Raw genomic sequence first — 22706 nt, 5'->3', positions numbered from 1 at the left:
GTAGAGATGCAAAGACGCAATAACAATTGCAGTGGAAATAACGGGAATGGAGTGATTCTGCGCCATGGCTGCATTTTGGCGACATCTGGTGGTATGCGCACTCTTTCTGAAAAGCGCGAGAAGTATTAGTGAATTCGGATGCAACAAGCAATGATGTTCATGAAGACCGTGATGCATATGTATTGAAAAATAACAACATTTATTATAGAATATTACAACAAACGTATATTTCTTACAAAAAATGAGCAGATAGGTTTAGGTCAAGACCCGTTTCTGATGTCTGATGGACAGAGAGTATTTCCAAAGAGAATACAACTTTTTCAAGTTCATCCAAGAACTACAAACTATATAGAAAAGAGGTACTATGTGGACATTTCAACAAGATGTGACATCTAATAAAACCCTGACCTTATCCTCTTTTCTACAATGATACTGAGCCACTTGTTGATGATACAAGACCCGACCCTTTCAGTAGGCCCAGGCGTCTGTGTGAAACTACACAAAGACATCTTTTTACAAAGATAAACCTTATGAGTGTAGTGCTACTTAATTACACTGTGATTATGTGACCCAGCAGACATAAAGGGGTTAGGCGTATTGTTTAAAAGTATACGGTGTGCAGGGGTATGACCCCCTTAGATGTCAGTTCTTTGTGGTAGCCTGGAAAGCGTTCTCTCAGGAGCCTCTCCTCCAGCTGGGAAGGTAGCTGGCTGACTGGCTCGTCCTCAAAGTGAGTTAACACGAACTGCCTGCAACAGAAAATGATCAAGAAAAGTTACAAATACAGTAGATGTCATTCAATGCAATTGAAACACAAATGTATACTGTATTTAAGATACGTATGTTCAAATGGTATTTGGCAAAGACATCAGTCTGTGATATTATTTTAAAAGAACATACACTTGTGACCATTCCTGAAAAATAAAACCTTACCGTAAAAATACTTTTTCTCATAAGTAAACAGTATGCACGTTATCAACAACATACTATTGTTGTCCCATCCCAATCATACAACGCCATCTACTGTACTTACCCCTTACTGGGGATGGATGGACTAGAGCATGGTCTGACTGGTAGAACTCTGCTCAGACTTCTTGAGCCCTGACTTGGCCTTTTAGTGCTGCTGAAACTTTGGAACGCAAAAGGCATCTGATGTCTGAAACAAGAACACAAGAGCACACGCACATACGTAAGCACAGGAGGGAGAGAGAGAGAGAGAGAGAGAGAGAGAGAGAGAGAGAGAGAGAGAGAGAGAGAGAATTCTGTGTGATTCACAATTTGTCAGCACAATGCCTGGACCAGAATGGACATACATTTGAGAACAATAATAAACATGTCTGTCAACTCTATTCCGCTTTGAAATCCATTACGCATTAGCTATTACACGTTAAACATGAGTTTAAAAACTTCCTCTAACCTGTATGGCGTATCTGTGCTTGAGCCCTGCTGTGTATGAGAGCGAGCTTTGTGGATGAACTGCTGCGGCGTGGTTCCACTCCTGCTTGAGAGACCCTGGCCCAGGATCTGAACCGGGACCTGGTCCTGGCCTCTGTCACAAGACTGCTGGACCTGGGCTTGTCCTCTGTCACCAGGCCGCTGTCCCTCCGCGGAAGCCCAATGCTGATGTCTCAAGGGACACCATGAGGGCCCTGGAAATGGGACAGATGATTGTAAACATATTAGTTTGTACTTGTGTGTTTGTTAAAGAGAGAGAGAGAGAGAGAGAGAGAGAGAGAGAGAGAGAGAGAGAGAGAGAGAGAGAGAGAGAGTGTGTGTGTGTGTGTGTAGGCAGCGATATGCTTAAACTTAATACATTTGCCGTTGTGTCATCAAAAGTCAAACATCTATCAAAGTCAGACATGCTGTAATGTTTGTGCGTAGGCCATATAATGTGAGTGGATAATCATTTAATTTAGTACAATGACAACAAAATGCCAGAGTTGGGGAAGGCTGGAGTCATGCCTCATAGATATACCAAATGTATTGTTAAGGAAAAAAAAAATTCAACACATGAACAGTGGTGAGATACTGTTTTTTTTTCTCCTTCACGACTCACCCCCCTTTTTTTCAACTCATGTCCACTTAGTCACTCACAAACATAATCAGAGAGCTTCTTGCACATCCAACATGAAAGCAGCAGCAGGTGACAAATGACAAATGGCGTATGAAGAACGGGGGAAGGATCTGCACACTGGTTGGGAACATCTATAATCAAAACGTTGCTCACAATAAATTATTCTTTTTCAAGCAGTGTGCAGCTCCTTCCCCCCTTCAACAGATTGTAAACAAGAACATGCAAAAAAGTACTAGAGTGAATAGTATGATGTGAAGAATACTATAAAAAATGAACATTGCATGTATGGCCAAATATGCATATTTGTTGCTGCGTTGCCGTGACAAATGTACTCTCTAGTGTATTTTTTTTTACCTCTATGCCTACATCATAACACCATTGCTATGACAATACCAAAAGTATTGTGTAACAGATTAAGACATGGTCAGACTCATCACCATTTTTGTGACAGATACGTATGTTATTAAATTACATTACACTTAGCTGACGCTTTTATCCAAAGCAATTTACAGTTATTTTACGGGGTGTTGGTTACAGTCCCTGGAGCATTGTGGGGTTACAGTAGGTGCCTTGTTCAAGGGCACTTCAGCCATGGATGGAGTGGAGGTGTAGGGAGGGGCAAGGGTGGGGTTTGAACCGGCAACCCTCTGATCTGAAGACTACCTCCCTAACCATTAGGCCACCAGCAGAGGCTCTGCAAGGAGGTCTTCATCTTTACCATCGGGCCCGCTGTTGTCTTTGCCACAGAGGGCATGGTAGGGCATAATGTTTACCATCGGGCCCCGTGTTGTCTTTGCCACAGAGGGCATCTTAATGTTTACCATCGGGCCCCGTGTTGTCTTTGCCACAGAGGGCATGGTAGGGCATAATGTTTACCATCGTGCCCGGTGTTGTCTTTGCCACAGAGGGCATGGTAGGGCATAATGTTTACCATCGGGCCCCGTGTTGTATTTGCCACAGAGGGCATCTTAATGTTTACCATCGGGCCCGGTGTTGTCTTTGCCACAGAGGGCATGGTAGGGCATCTTAATCTTTACCATCGGGCCCAGTGTTGTCTTTGCCACAGAGGGCATCTTTATGTTTACCATCGGGCCCTGTGTTGTCTTTGCCACAGAGGGCATCTTTATGTTTACCATCGGTCCCGGTGTTGTCTTTGCCACAGAGGGCATGGTAGGGCATAATGTTTACCATCGGGCCCCGTGTTGTCTTTGCCACAGAGGGCATGGTAGGGCTTCATCTTTACCATCGGGCCCCGTGTTGTCTTTGCCACAGAGGGCATCTTAATGTTTACCATCGTGCCCGGTGTTGTCTTTGCCACAGAGGGCATGGTAGGGCATAATGTTTACCATCGGGCCCCGTGTTGTATTTGCCACAGAGGGCATCTTAATGTTTACCATCGGGCCCGGTGTTGTCTTTGCCACAGAGGGCATGGTACAGTAGGGCTTCATCTTTACCATCGGGCCCCGTGTTGTCTTTGCCACAGAGGGCATGGTAGGGCTTCATCTTTACCATCGGGCCCCGTGTTGTCTTTGCCACAGAGGGCATCTTAATGTTTACCATCGGGCCCAGTGTTGTCTTTGCCACAGAGGGCATCTTTATGTTTACCATCGGGCCCCGTGTTGTCTTTGCCACAGAGGGCATGGTACAGTAGGGTTTAATGTTTACCATCGGGCCCAGTGTTGTCTTTGCCACAGAGGGCATCTTAATGTTTACCATCAGGGCCCATGTTGTCTTTGCCACAGAGGGCATGGTAGGGCATCCTAATGTTTACCATCGGGCCCGGTGTTGTCTTTGCCACAGAGGGCATGGTACAGTAGGGCTTCATCTTTACCATCGGGCCTGGTGTTGTCTTTGCCACAGAGGGCATGGTAGGGCTTCATGTTTACCATCGGGCCCAGTGTTGTCTTTGCCACAGAGGGCATCTTAATGTTTACCATCGGGCCCCGTGTTGTCTTTGCCACAGAGGGCATCTTAATGTTTACCATCGGGCCCGGTGTTGTCTTTGCCACAGAGGGCATCTTTATGTTTACCATCGGGCCCCGTGTTGTCTTTGCCACAGAGGCCATCTTTATGTTTACCATCGGGCCCGGTGTTGTCTTTGCCACAGAGGGCATGGTAGGGCATAATGTTTACCATCGGGCCCAGTGTTGTCTTTGCCACAGAGGGCATAGTAGGGCATCTTAATGTTTACCATCGGGCCCCATGTTGTCTTTGCCACAGAGGGCATGGTAGGGCATCTTAATGTTTACCATCGGGCCCTGTGTTGTCTTTGCCACAGAGGGCATGGTAGGGCATAATGTTTACCATCGGGCCCCGTGTTGTCTTTGCCACAGAGGGCATCTTAATGTTTACCATCGTGCCCGGTGTTGTCTTTGCCACAGAGGGCATGGTAGGGCATAATGTTTACCATCGGGCCCCGTGTTGTATTTGCCACAGAGGGCATTAGGGCATCTTAATGTTTACCATCGGGCCCAGTGTTGTCTTTGCCACAGAGGGCATCTTAATGTTTACCATCGGGCCCCGTGTTGTCTTTGCCACAGAGGGCATCTTAATGTTTACCATCGGGCCCCGTGTTGTCTTTGCCACAGAGGGCATGGTACAGTAGGGTTTAATGTTTACCATCGGGCCCAGTGTTGTCTTTGCCACAGAGGGCATCTTAATGTTTACCATCGGGCCCGGTGTTGTCTTTGCCACAGAGGGCATGGTACAGTAGGGCTTCATCTTTACCATCGGGCCCCGTGTTGTCTTTGCCACAGAGGGCATCTTAATGTTTACCATCGGGCCCAGTGTTGTCTTTGCCACAGAGGGCATTCTTAATGTTTACCATCGGGCCCAGTGTTGTCTTTGCCACAGAGGGCATCTTTATGTTTACCATCGGTCCCGGTGTTGTCTTTGCCACAGAGGGCATCTTTATGTTTACCATCGGGCCCCGTGTTGTCTTTGCCACAGAGGGCATGGTAGGGTTGATCCTCCAGCCACTGCTGCCTCCTCTGCTGCATGTCCGACCTCCTCTCCTGCACCTGCCACTGCCTCTGTCTCCGCGTCCACAGCAGACGCCGCTGCCTGGTGAGGAGCAAGGAAAGACTACGGGTGTAAATAATAATCGATATATGTATCGATTAGGGATGCACGATGTAAAAAAATTCGGCCGATACCGATATCGAAGTTTTGGCCGATAACCGATATTAACCGATATCGATTTTAAAAAAAATTTTTTTAAGAGATAACGTTCAATACAGACTGACAATGATGCAAACAAACTGATTTTCTTAATGACCTCATTTCCTAACACTTTTTAACTCCCTGTGATAAAATTAGATAAAAAATAGAGACAAACTAGAAGACAAACAAGGAAAGTCACCATCAAGTCCAATCTTTTAGAACCGTAACATATTAAAAAAACGTTGACGTTAACATCGGCCCAGTTTTCCCCATCGGACCGATGTCCAATGTGTTGAGAAATGTCAAATATCGGCCGATACCGATACATCTGGCCGATACATTGTGCATCCCTAGTATCGATGCATCGATTAAAGACGACTGAGTTTGGTTCACTTAAAGGGGACCAGGTGTGAAAACCCTATGAGAAAACTTTGGCACAGCCTTTTCTTGCCTCGACCAGTAGCAAACCGAGGGAGGCGGGTTAACGAGGCCGTTTGGAAAACGTTTGGAAAACATTATTTGTTATCTTCTTTGTCAGACCAACATCTCGGTACGAGATTTGAAAGTCGATAATAATCTGGCAACCAACGTACTGTATGATGGTGATTATTGGATCTATGTATCTCTGCCTTTCATACCGAACAATTTCTTGGTCTATCCAGTCCTCAAAATCCCCAGTTCTGAATTTCTTCTTCTGCCAGGTCTTCTGAGGTTTAGGGTGTTTTGGTGGAACAGGTAGATTTGACAACTCTTCTTGGGAGCTAAAAACAAGAAGTACCTCTGTCATTGCCCAATTCACCTCTGCTGCCACAATAAATAAAAGCAGAAATAATGGAAAAATATGAAGTAAATATGAAATAATAATTTAAAAAAGTAATGAATGAATTAATAAGCAAATAAATAAAGCAAATAAATAAACATACAATGTCTGCCCTGCTGTGTATGGTGGAAGGTCCTACAAGGAAAAAGAGGGGAAAGTGTACAAGTAAACAAACAGAAAAGCAGGAAAGCTTTTGTTACCATATGCCTTTTACTTTTTGATTAGAACCTTACCATGAGATCTGTTTGTGAAACCCAGTGACCTGGAACTGAAGACAAAGACGTTTGAATTATTACATGTGTAAGACCACAACCAATTACTTGCACTACAGTATTGCAAATTCACAGACTTCTGAATTATATCCAAAGCACTCTCCTTTGAGTCAAGGTAGTTGTCAACTACGAGAGTCAACTACCTTGACAACAGACTACAGGGTGAGTCAACTATCTTGACTCAAAGGAGAGTGGTTTGCATATAATGTTTGGATATTAAAAGGAATAACCATATGCATGGTCCCTTCAACCTGGAGAAAAGACTGCAGAGTGTTCGCTATTCTTTCCTCTTGTCATTGAATGAAAATTCATATTATTAAAGAAAACAGTAACATGGGTACAGTACCTCTTTTGGAAACTTGGCCCTCATCCCTGTGGCTTCCAGGCAGCAGGTCTGTGCTGGACATTTGAGTCAGAGCATCTTCAACACAAAGACAAGAAATTACATAATTTATTAAGGCAGCCTTTTGCACACACACACTGATGCGATTATGAGGGGAGTCTGTACAAAAAAACTCTGCTTTCTTTTTTTTTAATTGCCGAAATCCTGCCAAAATGTTTGTGTTTCACCATATCACTGCACTGATGATGGTCTGACTGTGACCAAGACGTTTGCACTTCACTTGGGTAGAGCTTTTTTGTTTTCTAAAATGCAATAAAAGTACACTATTGCATCGGCAGTCATGTGTGCAAGTTCCCCTTAACTGCTTCTAGTTTACCTATTGGAACCTACGCACCCACCAGGCACCAAGTCCCAAGGTGCGATTAACCTGCTTCTCACGCAATGGTTGTTACCAACCATCTGGAACATTGTCAGTCGCTTAGCTCTGGAAAAGTGTGGGTGTGTTCAAAAGAAACAGCTCGAACCTGATTGGAGAATGCATGTGGCTTGTCTTTTTGAATTATGTACTACTTCAACCATTGACTTGCATACACCCCACCCTGCGATCCCGCCCTGCGATTCTGATTGGACAGGCTGTGAAATTTCTGATTCCGTTCGGGCTCTGGCTCGTCTAAGATTTCCAGACCCTTGTGCGAGCTCAAGAAGTTGAGCGGAAATGCACGAAGGGTCTGCGTGAGAGCCAGGCTAAGGCATACATGTCAACCATCCCTAATTTCCCGGGAAACTCCCTAATTTTGACTCATTTCCTGATTTCTTCCCGATTTGACATTTTTCCCGGAAATTTTCACATTATCAAAAAACACTGTCGGTCCAGTAGGGCCTAATTATACCCACCGCCCTGTCCGACGAGTCACACCGCCTCTTGAAGAGAGAGACAGAGGGTCTTGCTTATCAAGCTACCTGCCAGAAGATTGTATGCCAGAGGCCACCAAAAATTGTAGTTCCTTGAAAATACGAGCTGTCACCCTCGAGCTCCGTAGCGCTTGTGCGCCCACTCTTTTCCTCAGAAACCGTCAGTTCATGCAACGCATAAAACAGCCTCGGAACAGCGAATCATGCGATTAACCTAATCACCTGTTCCAGCATGAAGTTTTGCACGAACAGACAATTTGTGGGACAAAACAAGAAGAAACTCATTGCGCTCATTTCATTGTTTTGTTTTCATTGCATTGTTTCTCCATGCTGTAAACGTGTGCTGAGGGATTTTTAGACAGGACTGTCTTTGCATGCGCGCTGTTGTGAAAAGCAGAGTAGAACGCACCATCTCTGTCATCCCGTTGACTGTCAGAATTTGGCCTTTAGAAAATTTCCCGGATTTTGGCTTAAAATATGGGAATTTTCTCGGATTTTGGGAGCTCAAAGTTGACAGGTATGGGCTAAGGCACGATACCTCCACTGGAAAGAGCATGTTGTGTTTCACCAGCTGGTACTCACCCTCTCTCGTATGATGCTGATGAGAGGAGCTTGGTCCGGATGCTGGACGCACTATTGAAAACTGCAAGAGATGATGAGACAATAGCACATTACTTATGAAGCTGTCACAAGCAAGATGTCACGCACCACTCCTCATTCTCATACTTAAATGTCCAAAACATCAACCAATGTTGGTTGAGCTAATGCTCTTTGAAAAGGAGATGGAACACAGTGCATTTTATTTTGCATTTCACAAATAAAGTTAAGCAAGAGGTTAGCCAGAGGGGAATGAAGAAGAAAGCAACTCCTCCTTTATGATGTCACCACGGCGCCATTTTGATTTCTTATTCTTCTTTTCTCTCTGATTCCGCTTCCCAACCTGAATGGTGGTGCATTAGGGGTTACTACTGTCTGCATTCCTAAACAACTTGCACTGTACTGGTGTAGCTCTTACGTGACTAGCAGATGCTGCCTTATCCTGCTGCTCTCCCTCTGCTGCCTCGTCTGTAAGATCTCCTCCTCTCTCTGTCGCCTGGTAGCTACTGTTGCTCCACGCCTCACTCTCAAACGCCCCCTCATACGCCCCCTCAGGTGCCATTCCCCTCTGGCTCTGCTCCTCAGACCCCCAAGCCATCCCTCTCCCTCTCCTGCTCTGCTCCCTCAGTCTCTCCGTCTCCAGGGACATGTGTGACTGTGTGAGCCCCCCAGGGCCCCCCTCTCTGGACATTAGCTGCTCCGTGGACAAAGCCTCTCCATGCCCGTCTATCGCCTGTGAATAGCCTGCAGCGATAGCGTCTGTCAGCCTCTGTTCTAGCTCTTTGGCGTGCGCCTCACCTCCATCTAGGGATGCAAACAATTAATCGATTAATCGCCTTTAATCGATTAATTTGTTAATTGATTACAAAACATGAATGGCAATTAATCGCCAATTCGACTGACAAGAGACCCAGGTGAAATGGACATCTGAAGAGTCTGTGTGTGTGAAGAGGGGGTGTGAATAGTGTGAATATTTAAATCAGTTTTGGATTTTATTTACATTTTTAGATTGAATAGTTTTTTTTTCATTTTGGGGATCAATTAATCGTAAGTCGATAAGATCCATAGGGTCAATCAACTAAAAATAATGAATTAATGTATAATTTGCATCCCTACCTCCATCTTTACCCTGCTCCTGGGTGACGTGCTGAGCTGATAGAGCATCAGACGGTGTTAGACGAGACTTCGAACTCTTCTTCCTCTGCTTCTGCTTCTTCTTCTTCGTGTCCGCCTGGCTCGCTGGAACATTCTTCGCCCTCTCACTGTGGTCCACTAATGTGCACAGCCCTGTCCAGAAATCACAACAAACACACACTCTCTTTTTCCAAGGAATACAATGGACATTGTACTAGGCAGAGAGACTATGGACACTCCTGGACACTTTATGGCCACTTTGTCTTGGCTTCTATGTGCCACTCAGCTAAGGCACATGTGAACACTGTGGACACTTTACACTTTATTTTTTGGTGTGTGTGTGTGTGTGTGTGTGTGTGTGTGTGTGTGTGTTTGTGTTGTGTGTGTGTGTGTTTGTGTTGTGTGTGTGTGTGTGTGTGTGTGTGTGTGTGTGAGAGAGAGAGAGATGCCTTGGCAAATATATGTAACAGTGAGCTATATATGATGATTGTTTTATGTGTAATATGTGTGTTACGTCTTGTGGGCAATGTCTTTATTTATGTAGCCTATGTGTGTATGCTACTTGACACCTTAATTTCCCCCTGGGATCAATAAACGATACTCTACTCTACTCTACTCTACTCTACTCTACTCTACTCTACACAACCAACATTAACATACAAAACGATGTAGCTCAAAGTGTTGAGTGAACTTACGTGGGAGATTTCAGCTAGTTGTGTATAAGTGTGTCAGTGAAATGAAATTGGGTGCTTGGTGTCGCGGACTTTATTTTCAGGTTTCATGTGATTTTGTGTTTTTTTCTTTGTTACAGTACACTAGAAGTGTTGCTGAACCCACCAACTTGAGATTGTTGTGAGTGTGCAACAGGAGGTCCGTCCAGGCGGCTGGTAGTCCTCATCCTCTCCCCTTTCTGTGACTTGGAGGCTTTCCGTTTCCCATTTTTACCTGCCTTCTTATCCTTCTGAAATCGAGAAGAGCATTTTAGTGTGTATCATCATTGCACTGATTTCATTTACTGTACCAACAAACCCATATGGTATTAAGGACATTTAGCCTCCCATGGAAACTGATAAAAACATCAGCTATAACCAGCTTTAAGGTTATAACCTTACGGTCACCAAAATTGTAATGACCATGTCTTAACAGCATTGCTATGGCATTACCGAGAACCTTAAGCAACAGATTATGATGTACAGTAGTTGAGTATTTTCAGCATATAGCAGGGCTACTCAATTAAATGTCACCGAGGGCCAGGTTTTCGAATTCCTCCCATCAAAGGGGCCGAACATAGAATATGTATGTATTATGGTTGCCAACTGTCAATGTAAAAATTACGGGTCAGTTCATTGAGGCGGGGGGGTTGGAAATGTTTGCATTTCTCTCATGTTACATGTGTTTCCTACATTTCCTGGCCTGTTTCGGCTTAATACGGAACCCGTACTTATATCTCTAAAAGTTTCCATTTTGTTCTGATCTCGTGGGGGGCCAGAGCCTTGCTGTCCAAGGGCCGCATCTGGCCCTAGGGCTGCCATTTGAATAGCCCTGGCATAGTATATAGGCCCGCCGGCGACCCCATCTGCGCGAAGAGGCCTCTGTTCAATAGAGGTCTGACCTAAGAGCTGCCATTACCGATGCGCTGTGTTTGTGGTGGGACCTCAGTCTGGACACGCTGCCTGCTCTCGGACTCTGTGGAGTTGGCGTGGGGGCCGTATCTGAATCCGCTGCTGCTCTGGGCTTGCTGAGGCTGCGACTGGCTCTCCTCTCCAGCTTAGTTGATGCCAAACTTGATCTGGAACTTGATTTCCTCCGATTCAAAATCTGTGAAGAACAGATTACAGGTCGTGGTCGTGCTTACACATACATACAAAATGCATATTTAACAAACAACATGTCAGATTGTTACAATGACTACACACAGCTGATGGAGTGATGGAAGGTGGCGTACGTACATTTTTTAGTAGTTTATTTCCAGAAATTAAACTGCCTATTCACAAATGCTATTAACTCTGCCAAGGACGTAATGTTTACGGTCAGGTTGGCTTGTTTGTCTGTCTGTCTGTCTGTCTGTTTGTCTTTCTGTCAGCAGGATAACTCAAAAAGTTATGCAGAGATTTTGATTACATTTTGTGGAGTTGTTGAAAATGGCATTTCCACTTTTCATACTACTTAAATAGGTGGATCTTCTGTGAAAAAGGCAGCATACAATTTCAAAATTACCAACTGAAATTACATACTCTACTATCCTTAAACAGACCACTAAATGTCGCACCTGCGTTTCATCAGAGGGCGTGATACTTGAGGTGGCAAACTGTCCCTGTGTCCAAAAGTCCGGCTGTTCTCCGTCCTGTGGACCAGTAAGCTGCTTTCTGGAGGCTACGGTGGTAGGAGGAGCTGTCCCCGGACGAGGAGGAGGAGCAGGAGCAGGAGCAGAGGGAGGGGCATGAGGAAGAGGAGGAGGGTGATGAAGAAGAAGAAGAGAAGGAGGAGCAGGGGCAGTAGAAAGAGCTGGGCCAGGGGTAGTGGCAGTAGCAGCAGAGGGGGCAGTAGCAGGGGCAGTACCAGCAGCAGCAGGGGCAGGAGAAGGAAGAATGGGGTGAGGAGGGGGAGGACCTGCACCAGCTGTGGAGAACACAAACACGCTTTTCAGCTAGGGATGCACCGGTACACATTTTTTCACTCCCGATCTGATCTCGATATCTAAATTTGAATATCCGATACCGATACTACTCTGATCTTATACCAAAGTCACATATATGCATGGGTTTCAACTTGAGGTTGTCCCAAGAAGACTATTTGGTCAGAAAAGGAAGTTAGGAGAACAGGAAACCAATTAATATGTTAAAAAGTAACAATCCCATCTTGAAAACTAATATACAAGTGTTCAATTTAACATTACACCTGGCTCAATGTCAGCATCAGCAAAGTTCCGATACTTTGGAAAAATTCCGATCCGATCCGATCTTTGAATTATGTTGATATCTGAACCCGATACCGATACACCATCCCTATTTTCAGCTACTTGGCACTTCACAACATAGGAGACACAGGATTTGTCTACCAAGAGGCTAGGCCTATTCATTTACAACATAATATACGGACCATGGAGTGCAGTTACATACTACATCCTTTTTAAAAAGGGTCTGTAGCAGTATTCGGTTTGGGTAGGAGTCATGAAAACTCTTGATTCATTCCAAATGTGGCCGTGTTCCAGGAGAACGCTGTTCACCACATGTAAACAGAATGATCTGTCAATTGTTTTGAATAATGACCACATTCCTTTTGAAATTTGAATATTCTGTGCGTACAACTGCTCTCCGTGTTAATTTTCACAGGAAATTTTCATTTACCTTTACATTCAATTTACAAAAGCAATTTCGTCGACTTTGTCCATTATTGTGTAACATATACATTACTCTAAATGAAAGATATGCATGAGAAATGAATTTAAGAAAAGTAGAAAGCCCATAAAAGAAACACAGCGACTGCATTACGTACTCACTTCTTGTTTTACTTTTCTTCACTTTAGGTTTCACTTGAGCTTTCGATTTAGACGTGCTGATGCGGATTTTGGCAAAACGTGAAACTGGAGGCCCCTGTGGATCTGGACTAGCAGGATGATGAGAGGTCTTCTGTGGTAAACATTACATCAATATATTATTATACATTTATCAAACACTTGGCTGTCAATGCTACTCGGCAGAAGGGCTGCACGATATATCGAAAATGTATCGATATCGCGATATCACAGCTTGCGATATACGTATCGCAAAAGTTGTGCACATATCGCAAACAGTTTTTAATTTTTAATAATAGCAAATTTGGTGAGAAGGTTAAAAATTAACGTTCGCAATAAAACATTGCTCTCAGTTGTTTTACACATGATAAAGTGTAGAATGGCAAGTAGAGAGGGGAAAATATATGCATATATTAAATATCGCAATTAATATCGTGTATCGCATATTTTTCTAATATCGTGCAGCCCTACTCGGCAGGACCGTATACCAGTTAGGGAGCCGAAACATGATAGTGTCTTACTGTTCTACTGAGGCTTGATGTAGTCTGACGCAAGGAGGATCTGCGCGAGGTGCTGGTGTCTGCCCATGTGGAAGGGATATTGTAAAATCATACACAAGTTTTAAACATTTTTTTTTTTTTTACAAGTTTTACAAATTCTAAAAGATTTTTATATGACAGTGAGCCTTTTTTGGTGGTAAATTTACTCCCCTTTTGGTGTTTTCTCATACAGAATTATTAGGTGAAAATTATTAGTATGAATGAAGTACAAATTGTCTCATTTATTGATCCCGAGGGAAATGAAGGTACATGTACATGGCATTTACAGATAATGTGTATGATACAATTACTTTCTTTGTATTCTTCACATAACATTTTGTTCATATAATAATTATGTATGACAAAACACCAAAAGGGCCCTTTCAGGAGTAAATCATACATGGCATCATACAAGGTATATTTTATAATTATTTTAAGTTCTTTACCACTTTTCTTCCGTATGGGTGGTTCCGCGTGGTGTGTGTCCGTGGTCCAGGCCTCTGGTATGGTCGTCCTGTCCCTCACAGATGCCTTGCTAGACGTCTCCTCTAAGACGGGCTGCTCCGTTATCAGCAGAAATCAATATCTCGATTAGTTAGTCAATATTGATTAGTGGTGTCAAAAATGATTGATTCGGCGATGCAATCCAATGCGGGGCATGGACGATCCAGAATCGATCCGGCAAGTTCCAGAATCGATCCGGAATTTTTTAAAATTTTCAATTACTACCATGGATATCTCGGGAGCAAATGAATTTGATTAAATAAAAGCTCTTCAAAACATTGCAAGACTGATACAGACTGATTAAACATTTGCTTTGCTTTCAGTAGAAATGTAATGCATTGCAATGCATTGTAGAATTGGATCGGATCGCATAGAATCGAATCGAATCGAATCGCTACCTCCCGAATCGCGATCGAATCGGATCGTGAGGGCAATGCCAATCCACACCACTAATATTGATATCACAATATTTTTTAGACAATATTTCTTTTAAAGACAAATAATTGTTCTAAAAAATCCACAATCCCCTTCAGCAGTGTGAGTGGAGGGCCACAGAGAAACACACAGTGGAGGGGAATGTATTACGCTTATGTAGCGTAACCTACTGTACCTTTTGGCAGTATAGACAAATGACAAAAAATATAATGAAAAATATGATGAAATTTGAAATTGTTTGACACCAATATTGATATCATTATATAAATGTTATGTATTGCACAGCCCAACCTCTGAGAGCCTTGGTAGCAGGCCTTCCTCCAGCTGCCCCTCAGAGAAAACCTCTAGCTCCTCCACTGAAGGTATTCTCAAATCTATAGGGAGTAAAAGGGACAGATTAAAACAACCTACCGTATTTCTAAATGACAAAAGAAGGTATCAATAACACAGAAGAAGTGACATGTGGTAGTTTTTTTCGCCAGTGGAACAGGACCTGATATGTCAAAATCAGTCAACTAATTTTTCTTTTTTTTCTTTTTTAAGTGCAATGGGTAGAATATGGTGCAGAATAGTTGCCAACTAAAGCGTTTCTCAACAGGGGCTCTACAGCCCCCCCAGGGGATGTTAGGGAGTACTAATTTAGCACATCTCTATGGCTCTCTGCAATGTCATAGCAATGTTGTTATGATGTAGGTGATGCATTATAGATGCATTTTCAGCAAGTGAATAGGGTCGCCGGCGACCCCATCTGCAGTAAGAGGCTACGAAAGACACAACTGAGAGACGGGACTTTCAGGTGCCATTGGGTTTTTTTTTTTTAAATTTTTTTTTACTACAAACGGTGGTGTTGGCAGGCTTATGATGAGATCAAGAGGGCATTGGAAAGCTTATGATGAAGTCCAGAGGACATTTGTTCAAAAAAGGTTGCGAACCACTGGCCTACTACATCAACAACATGCGGTAGAAGAAAGGGAGTCGGTGTATGTGTCAGGATCCGGACCCACATGTCTTGTTTTTGGACCCTTGTGTTTTGATGTCTCTCCCCCCTTGTGCTCTGTATGGGTTTCCTTGTGTTTTTGTTTACATTTTTGACCTGTCACCTTCTCTGTCCATGTGCTTTTGTGTTTTCCTGTCATGTGTTCTGCCCCACCCCTCGTTTGTGTCACCTGGTCCTCTTGTCTCGTTTGCCTTGCTTAGTTCTCCTGATTGTTTCCATCTGGTACCTGCCCCTTTTCTCGCTTCCTTGTTATCCTCCCGTTACCCATGCCTGCCTTCAGTCACTGTCTGCACCTGCTTACCTTGTTTGTCATTGCGTTCACCTGTTCTAGTTAGTCTCGTTTGCCCTGGTCATTGTCTCCACCTGTGTCTTGTCCTATCATCTGCCCTGCTCGTGTCCATTTGTTATTGTCTTTGATTTTGGGTTTGATTGTCCCATTTGGTTCCTTGTTTGCCCCTCTGCCCTCGGTGATCTTTGTAATTGTCCACTCGTCTCCTTGTAGTCTTGCCACCTGCTCCCTGTTGTCTCCTGCCCTATCGTGTGCCACTTTGTAATCCCCCCTGTGTATTTAAGTCCTGTGTTTCCATTGTCTTGCGTGGAATCATTTGTCCTGTTGTGTCGAATCGCTGTCCGTGAAACCTGTAAGTTTATCCCTGTATCCTGTAACTGTTATCCCGTGTTCTGTGTAGGCTAATGATAGTTTTTTCCCCCTCGTGGGTTTTTGTTTTCTCGTTCCTTGAGCTTTGTTCTGTTCCGAGTTTTGAGTTCTAATAAACCCCTGACCTTCCCTGGATTTTTTGTGTGCTGCATTTGGGCTCTTCCTGAGAAAAACCTGACAGAATGATTCCACCCACTCTGAGCCCAGCAGCATACTTAGCCGAGCTGGCCAGCTCGACTCCTGCCCCCATCCAGCTTGGGTGCATCACCGCAAAGACTGCCAACCAGCCTGACCCCTTCCCTCTAGCCACCAAGCCGGAACCACCAGTCATCCTGCAAGACCTGGAGGACTTCTACCTCCTTTTCAGAAGGTTATCCCCGACCATGTACAATCCAGGTAACCCAAAAAGACGACTGGTGGCCGTACGAGTTTTTAAGAACGTGCTGCTCAAGAAACCATGGCTCCTCCAGTATGGCCAGCTGGATGAGCTGTTGGCCGATGCGATCGATCTCGAGGAGGATCTGATGATTGAGGACTCCCTGACTGCCAAGCCACCAGAGCCAAGCACGCCGCCTGTCCCGGATGCACCAACCCCGGTCAAGACCCCTGCTCGGGCGAAGATCCCAGACGCCATCGCTCCAACTGGTGCATCCGATGACGTCGCTCCGGCGAAGAACCCCACTGCAGCAGGGACCCCCGGAGATGTCGCTCCGGCGAAGAACCCCACTGCGGTCAGGAACCCCGAAGAAGTTGCTCTGGCCAAGACCACCAACGCTGCCGAGACCCCCGACGTGGCCGAGACCCCCGACGCGGTCGAGACCCCCGACGCAGACGTCGTCATCCCGGCCGAGACCCCCGATGCGGCCGAGACCCCCGATGCGGCCGAGACCCCCGATGCGGCCGAGACCCCCGAGGTGGCCGAGACCCCCGGCACTGCCGAGACCCCCGGCACGGACGTCGTCATCCCGGCCGAGACCCCCGACGCGGCCGAGACCCCCGACGCGGTCGAGACCCCCGACGCAGACGTCGTCATCCCGGCCGAGACCCCCGACGCGGCCGAGACCCCCGACTCGGCCGAGACCCCCGGCAAGGCCGAGACCCCCGATGTGGCCGAAACCCCCGGCACGGACGTCGTCATCCCGGCCGAGACCCCCAACGCGGCCGAGACCCCCGATGTGGCCGAAACCCCCGGCACGGATGTCGTCATCCCGGATGAGACCCCCGACGCGGCCGAGACCCCCGACTCGGCCGAGACCCCCGGCAAGGCCGAGACCCCTGGCGCGGACGTCGTCATCCCGGCCGAGACCCCCAACGCGGCCGAGACCCCCAACGCGGCCGAGACCCCCAAAGCGGAAGTCGTCATCCCAGCTGAGACCCCCGACGCGGTCGAGACCCCCCATGCGGCCGAGACCCCCGGCACGGACGTCGTCATCCCAGCCGAGACCCCCGACGCGGCCGAGACCCCCGACGCGGCCGAGACCCCCAACGCGGCCGAGACCCCCAACGCGGCCGAGACCCCCGACGCGGCCAACACCCCCCGTGCACCTGAGACCCCCGGCGCAACCGAGACCCCCAACGCGGACGTCGTCATCCTGGCCGAGACCCCCGGCGCGTCTGGGACCAACGACGCCGCTGAAACCCCCAACACGGTTGTTGCCACCCCCGCTGAGAGCCCCGACGCATCCGAGACTCCGGACGCGGAAGCAGAAGCAGTCATCCTGGCCGTGGACTATGACTTTGTGCTCCCTGACCCTGGACCCCATGCGTCGTTTACACCGCTGGACGCCCCAGAGCCAGAGGCTGTCGCACCTGCCCAGGCCAAGCCCCTGGTGGTTGATGCGTCCACTCTAACCGAGACCCTGGCGGGTGAAGCACCTGATTCTTGGACACCGTCTGCCGGTCTTCCAGCGCCACTCGTAACTGGCCCTCCTGCTGAGGGTCCACCCAATCCTCTCCTTGTTTGCTCCCCCTCTGTTCCTGTTTGCTCTGCCTCTGTTCCTGTTTGCTCTGCCTCTGTTCCTGTTTGCTCTGCCTCTGTTCCTGTCGGCGCCACCCCTGTTCCTGTCGGCGCCACCCCTGTTCCTGTCGGCGCCACCCCTGTTCCTGTCGGCGCCACCCCTGTTCCTGTCGGCGCCACCCCTGTTCCTGTCGGCGCCACCCCTGTTCCTGTCGGCGCCACCCCTGTTCCTGACGGTTCCTCCCCAGCTCTTGACGGCGGCGCCTCCTCCCCAGCTCTTGACGGCGGCGCCTCCTCCCCAGCTCTTGTCGGCGGCGCCTCCTCCCCAGCTCTTGTCGGCGGCGCCTCCTCCCCAGCTCCTGTCGGCGGCGCCTCCTCCCCAGCTCCTGTCGGCGGCGCCTCCTCCCCAGCTCCAGTCGGCGGCGCCTCCTCCCCAGCTCCAGTCGGCGGCGCCTCCTCCCCAGCTCCAGTCGGCGGCGCCTCCTCCCCAGCTCCAGTCGGCGGCGCCTCCTCCCCAGCTCCAGTCGGCGGCGCCTCCTCCCCAGCTCCAGTCGGCGGCGCCTCCTCCCCAGCTCCAGTCGGCGGCGCCTCCTCCCCAGCTCCAGTCGGCAGCGCCTCCTCCCCAGATCCAGTCGGCGGCGCCTCCTCCCCAGATCCTGTCGCCGCCTCACCTGCTCCAGCTCCCGCCTCTCCTGCTCCAACTCCCGCCTCTCCTGCTCCAACTCCCGCCTCCCAGTGTGCTCCAGCTCCCGCCTCCTGGTCTTCGTCTGTGTTCCAGCCTGCACCGCCCCCTGTGTTCCAGCCTGCACCGCCCCCTGTGTTCCAGCCTGCACCGCCCCCTGTGTTCCAGCCTGCACCGCCCCCTGTGTTCCAGCCTGCACCGCCCCCTGTGTTCCAGCCTGCACCGCCCCCTGTGTTCCAGCCTGCACCGCCCCCTGTGTTCCAGCCTGCACCGCCCCCTGTGTTCCAGCCTGCACCGCCCCCTGTGTTCCAGCCTGCACCGCCCCCTGTGACCCAGTTCGCTCCCTCTACTCACCCCAACCCAGTGTTTTCGGAAACCCTTCTTATTCCTGTGCCAGTCACCATCCCAGTTACTCTTCCACTCACCGTCCCAGTATCTGTCCCAATCTGTGTCCAGGTTCCCACTCCTGTGTCTGTCCCTGTTCGTGTTCCAGCACGTTCGGCCCGTTTCCGCTCACCAGTTTTTGTCAATGTCACTGTGACTGTGCCCGTCCCGGTCTTTATATCTGTCTCCGTTCCTGTCACTGTCCCGGTCACCGTGCCTGTCAAGATCCCTGTGTTTGTTCCTGTCAGTGTTCCCCAATCTGTAGTGCCATCCTCCCAACCCTCCTGTTCTCCTCCTCCGTTCGTGTCTACCTGCCCCTCTGAGTCCGCTCGCTCTCCTGCCTCTGCCCTGCCCTCTGCATGCCCCCCTGTTGTTGCCCAATGCCCCGAGCCTGCCCGGTTTGCCTCATCTGTTCCTTGACCTGAGCCTGTCCCATGCTCTGAACTCTGTACCCCTACCTGTTTGACCCCTTCTCTGGCCAGGCGCCCACCACCTGAACTTGCTGGACGTTCCTTGGGCCGTCTGGGAGCCGTCCCTTGAGGGGGGGGGTACTGTCAGGATCCGGACCCACATGTCTTGTTTTTGGACCCTTGTGTTTTGATGTCTCTCCCCCCTTGTGCTCTGTATGGGTTTCCTTGTGTTTTTGTTTACATTTTTGACCTGTCACCTTCTCTGTCCATGTGCTTTTGTGTTTTCCTGTCATGTGTTCTGCCCCACCCCTCGTTTGTGTCACCTGGTCCTCTTGTCTCGTTTGCCTTGCTTAGTTCTCCTGATTGTTTCCATCTGGTACCTGCCCCTTTTCTCGCTTCCTTGTTATCCTCCCGTTACCCATGCCTGCCTTCAGTCACTGTCTGCACCTGCTTACCTTGTTTGTCATTGCGTTCACCTGTTCTAGTTAGTCTCGTTTGCCCTGGTCATTGTCTCCACCTGTGTCTTGTCCTATCATCTGCCCTGCTCGTGTCCATTTGTTATTGTCTTTGATTTTGGGTTTGATTGTCCCATTTGGTTCCTTGTTTGCCCCTCTGCCCTCGGTGATCTTTGTAATTGTCCACTCGTCTCCTTGTAGTCTTGCCACCTGCTCCCTGTTGTCTCCTGCCCTATCGTGTGCCACTTTGTAATCCCCCCCTGTGTATTTAAGTCCTGTGTTTCCATTGTCTTGCGTGGAATCATTTGTCCTGTTGTGTCGAATCGCTGTCCGTGAAACCTGTAAGTTTATCCCTGTATCCTGTAACTGTTATCCCGTGTTCTGTGTAGGCTAATGATAGTTTTTTCCCCCTCGTGGGTTTTTTTTTCTCGTTCCTTGAGCTTTGTTCTGTTCCGAGTTTTGAGTTCTAATAAACCCCTGACCTTCCCTGGATTTTTTTGTGTGCTGCATTTGGGCTCTTCCTGAGAAAAACCTGACAGTATGTCTGTGAAAGCCGTGTTGTATTACTTTCTTGCCTCGGAGATTGTGTATGTCTGTGAAAGCTGTGTTGTATTGTTTTCTTACCTGGTAGATGGTGGATTTCTGTGAAGGACTCTCCTACTGACGGTAGTCTGATGCTGGAGGAGTCTCCTGAGCAAAGAGATGCAGACCCAGTCTCCAGGGAGCGGTATGTGAGGGACGGAGCATGACGAAGCTCCCAGGTGCTCTCCACATCCTACAAAACACCATACAGACTATTGGGTGGGCACATAGTGATATACTGCACCACACAGACTATTGGGTGGGCACATACTGACATACTGCACCATACAGACTATTGGGTGGGCACATACTGACATACTGCACCATACAGACTATTGGGTGGGCACATAGTGATATACTGCACCACACAGACTATTGGGTGGGCACATACTGACATACTGCACCATACAGACTATTGGGTGGGCACATACTGACATACTGCACCATACAGACTATTGGGTGGGCAGTGGCACATACTGACACTGTATACAGCTGTATACAGTACATATTTAAAATTGCATGACTTTTCGGTAACACTTTATTTTAGGGATACATCTATTAGCACTAATACATACAATGTGCCTGTATAAGTAACTTGTAAGGCATGTACAAAGCAAAATCAAACATTTGTTAGGCATGTATTCGCAAATGTCTTGTTCATGCACAATAAGGGATTTATTACCAATTTAACCTTAGTAAGGACCTAGTAGGCCTTAGCGTTTGCTTAGTACATGCCTTACAAGTTACATTAACATTGTATGTATTAGTGATTATAGATGTATCCCTAAAACAAAGTGTTACCGACTTTTCCATGACTTTCCCTCACCCTAAAATAGAATTTCCATGACATTTTTAAGGGTCGATTTGTGATGGCCAGTCTTTCAAATTGCCCATACTCCTGCTATGTGTTGTATGCATCTTGCGAGATCCCCTGAGTGTGACTGAACAGGAAATTGGTTAGATGGTCTTCCCGGTAATGTTTCTTACCTCCTCCTCCTCTTCCTCAGTTGATGATTCCTTCTCTGAGGGGGGGATGAAGTCATGCCCTTCATAAGGCCCCTGTTGGGAACCCAAATCCATGCAGATTAGCATGTTATGTGGACGCTGAATACACACATGCTGCCATTACATTCAGCAATGCATTGTTGACAAATTTAAAGGGACACTGTGCAGGAAATGGTCAAAAAAGGTACTGCAACTATGCTGCTCATTGAAACTGGGCTGCCTATTGCCAAATTTGATCTTTACATGAAAGTTAACTAAGTAATAAACAAATATTTTCTAGTATGGTCCAAGTACAGTCATTTTAGCAGCTAAAAATGGCTATTTTTGGAAATTCAAAATAGCGGACCATGGAGAAGATCCCCCTTTTCATGTATGAAAAGTGCAAATTTTCCAGTCATAATGAATAAGGTAAGCGTACCCATTAAGCCCATGTACCCTTTAAGCCCACTTTCAACTTTGAGGTCAATTTAAAGAAAGGGAAAAGGTGAATTTTGTTGTTCATCACCCTATCCAATTAAAGGGTTTAGTAACTGACAAAATGTTTTTTATTGCAAACAAATCACATTTTTTATCGTCGAGTTATTCCCGTCCAAGTGAATCCAGTCTCAGGACTACTGACAAGAAGTTGCCTCAAAACTTTGCTGTTTTGGGACATGTCAGAAATCATAGAATATCAGCTAGTTTAAGTCAAATGTTTTGAAAATACTTTCATATTTAGTAAACTAAGAGGTAAATGTAATGATTTTTATATATATACATGCAGTGTTTTACTAAATTATAGCATTTCCCTTCAAATGGAAAGATGTGTTTTATGAGCGAGCACACGCCGATATTTTCTTGATACAACCACACACCATCTTTATCTTACTATACCGTAATACTTAAGGTGGTTAGGTATGAATTCTAAGCATATTCCAGTTTGTTTGGCATTGGTCTTTAAAGAAATGCATCATGAAATGTTTTGTGGAGTTGATTATTTCCATAAAATAGCTTTTTGTATAGGCGGGCTTAATGGGTACAAGGTGGGCTTAAATGGTACACCCCATTGAAATGCATGCAAGTTTGCATGCATGCTTATGAAAAATGCCTTTGAGGGACATAAAAAGTGCTGTACAATCCCAAGTTGTTGGTTTAAAAGGCGTAATGTAATGAACTAACAATAATCAATAAGAAAAAATAAATTTCTCTGTTTGGATGAAGAATTTTATGAAGTATATGAAGTAAAAGATGCTGTAATATTTAATTAGGTTTTATGCACTATTTTTTGAGC

The 22706-nt window shown here is 46.9% G+C and overlaps 2 protein-coding genes across 2 annotated transcripts; both read right to left on the bottom strand.

Moving 5' to 3' along the window:
* Positions 1-180: 180 nt before the first annotated feature.
* On the bottom strand, positions 181-8797 carry LOC134457526 (uncharacterized). The gene is made up of 10 exons (XM_063209535.1): positions 8599-8797; positions 8166-8226; positions 6675-6749; positions 6290-6324; positions 6160-6191; positions 5875-5997; positions 4995-5137; positions 1418-1649; positions 1034-1156; positions 181-749 (listed from the first exon to the last, which is right to left on the bottom strand). The coding sequence occupies exons 1-10, from the start codon at positions 8776-8778 to the stop codon at positions 602-604; spliced, it is 1152 nt and encodes a 383-aa protein (XP_063065605.1). The 5' UTR covers positions 8779-8797; the 3' UTR covers positions 181-601.
* A 461-nt stretch (positions 8798-9258) lies between these two features.
* On the bottom strand, positions 9259-21606 carry LOC134456405 (mucin-2-like). The gene is made up of 10 exons (XM_063207769.1): positions 21419-21606; positions 20474-20624; positions 14598-14680; positions 13814-13925; positions 13350-13408; positions 12814-12943; positions 11584-11933; positions 10944-11132; positions 10152-10275; positions 9259-9467 (listed from the first exon to the last, which is right to left on the bottom strand). Exons 1-10 carry the CDS (start codon positions 21521-21523, stop codon positions 9259-9261), a joined length of 1512 nt encoding a protein of 503 aa, XP_063063839.1. The 5' UTR covers positions 21524-21606.
* Between the last annotated feature and the right edge of the window lie 1100 nt (positions 21607-22706).

Source organism: Engraulis encrasicolus, chromosome 10 (genome assembly GCF_034702125.1).
Source record: "Engraulis encrasicolus isolate BLACKSEA-1 chromosome 10, IST_EnEncr_1.0, whole genome shotgun sequence".
NCBI lineage: Eukaryota > Metazoa > Chordata > Actinopteri > Clupeiformes > Engraulidae > Engraulis > Engraulis encrasicolus.
The sequence above is the reverse complement of the archived record's forward strand: the minus strand, read 5'-3'. Positions and strand labels throughout refer to the sequence as shown.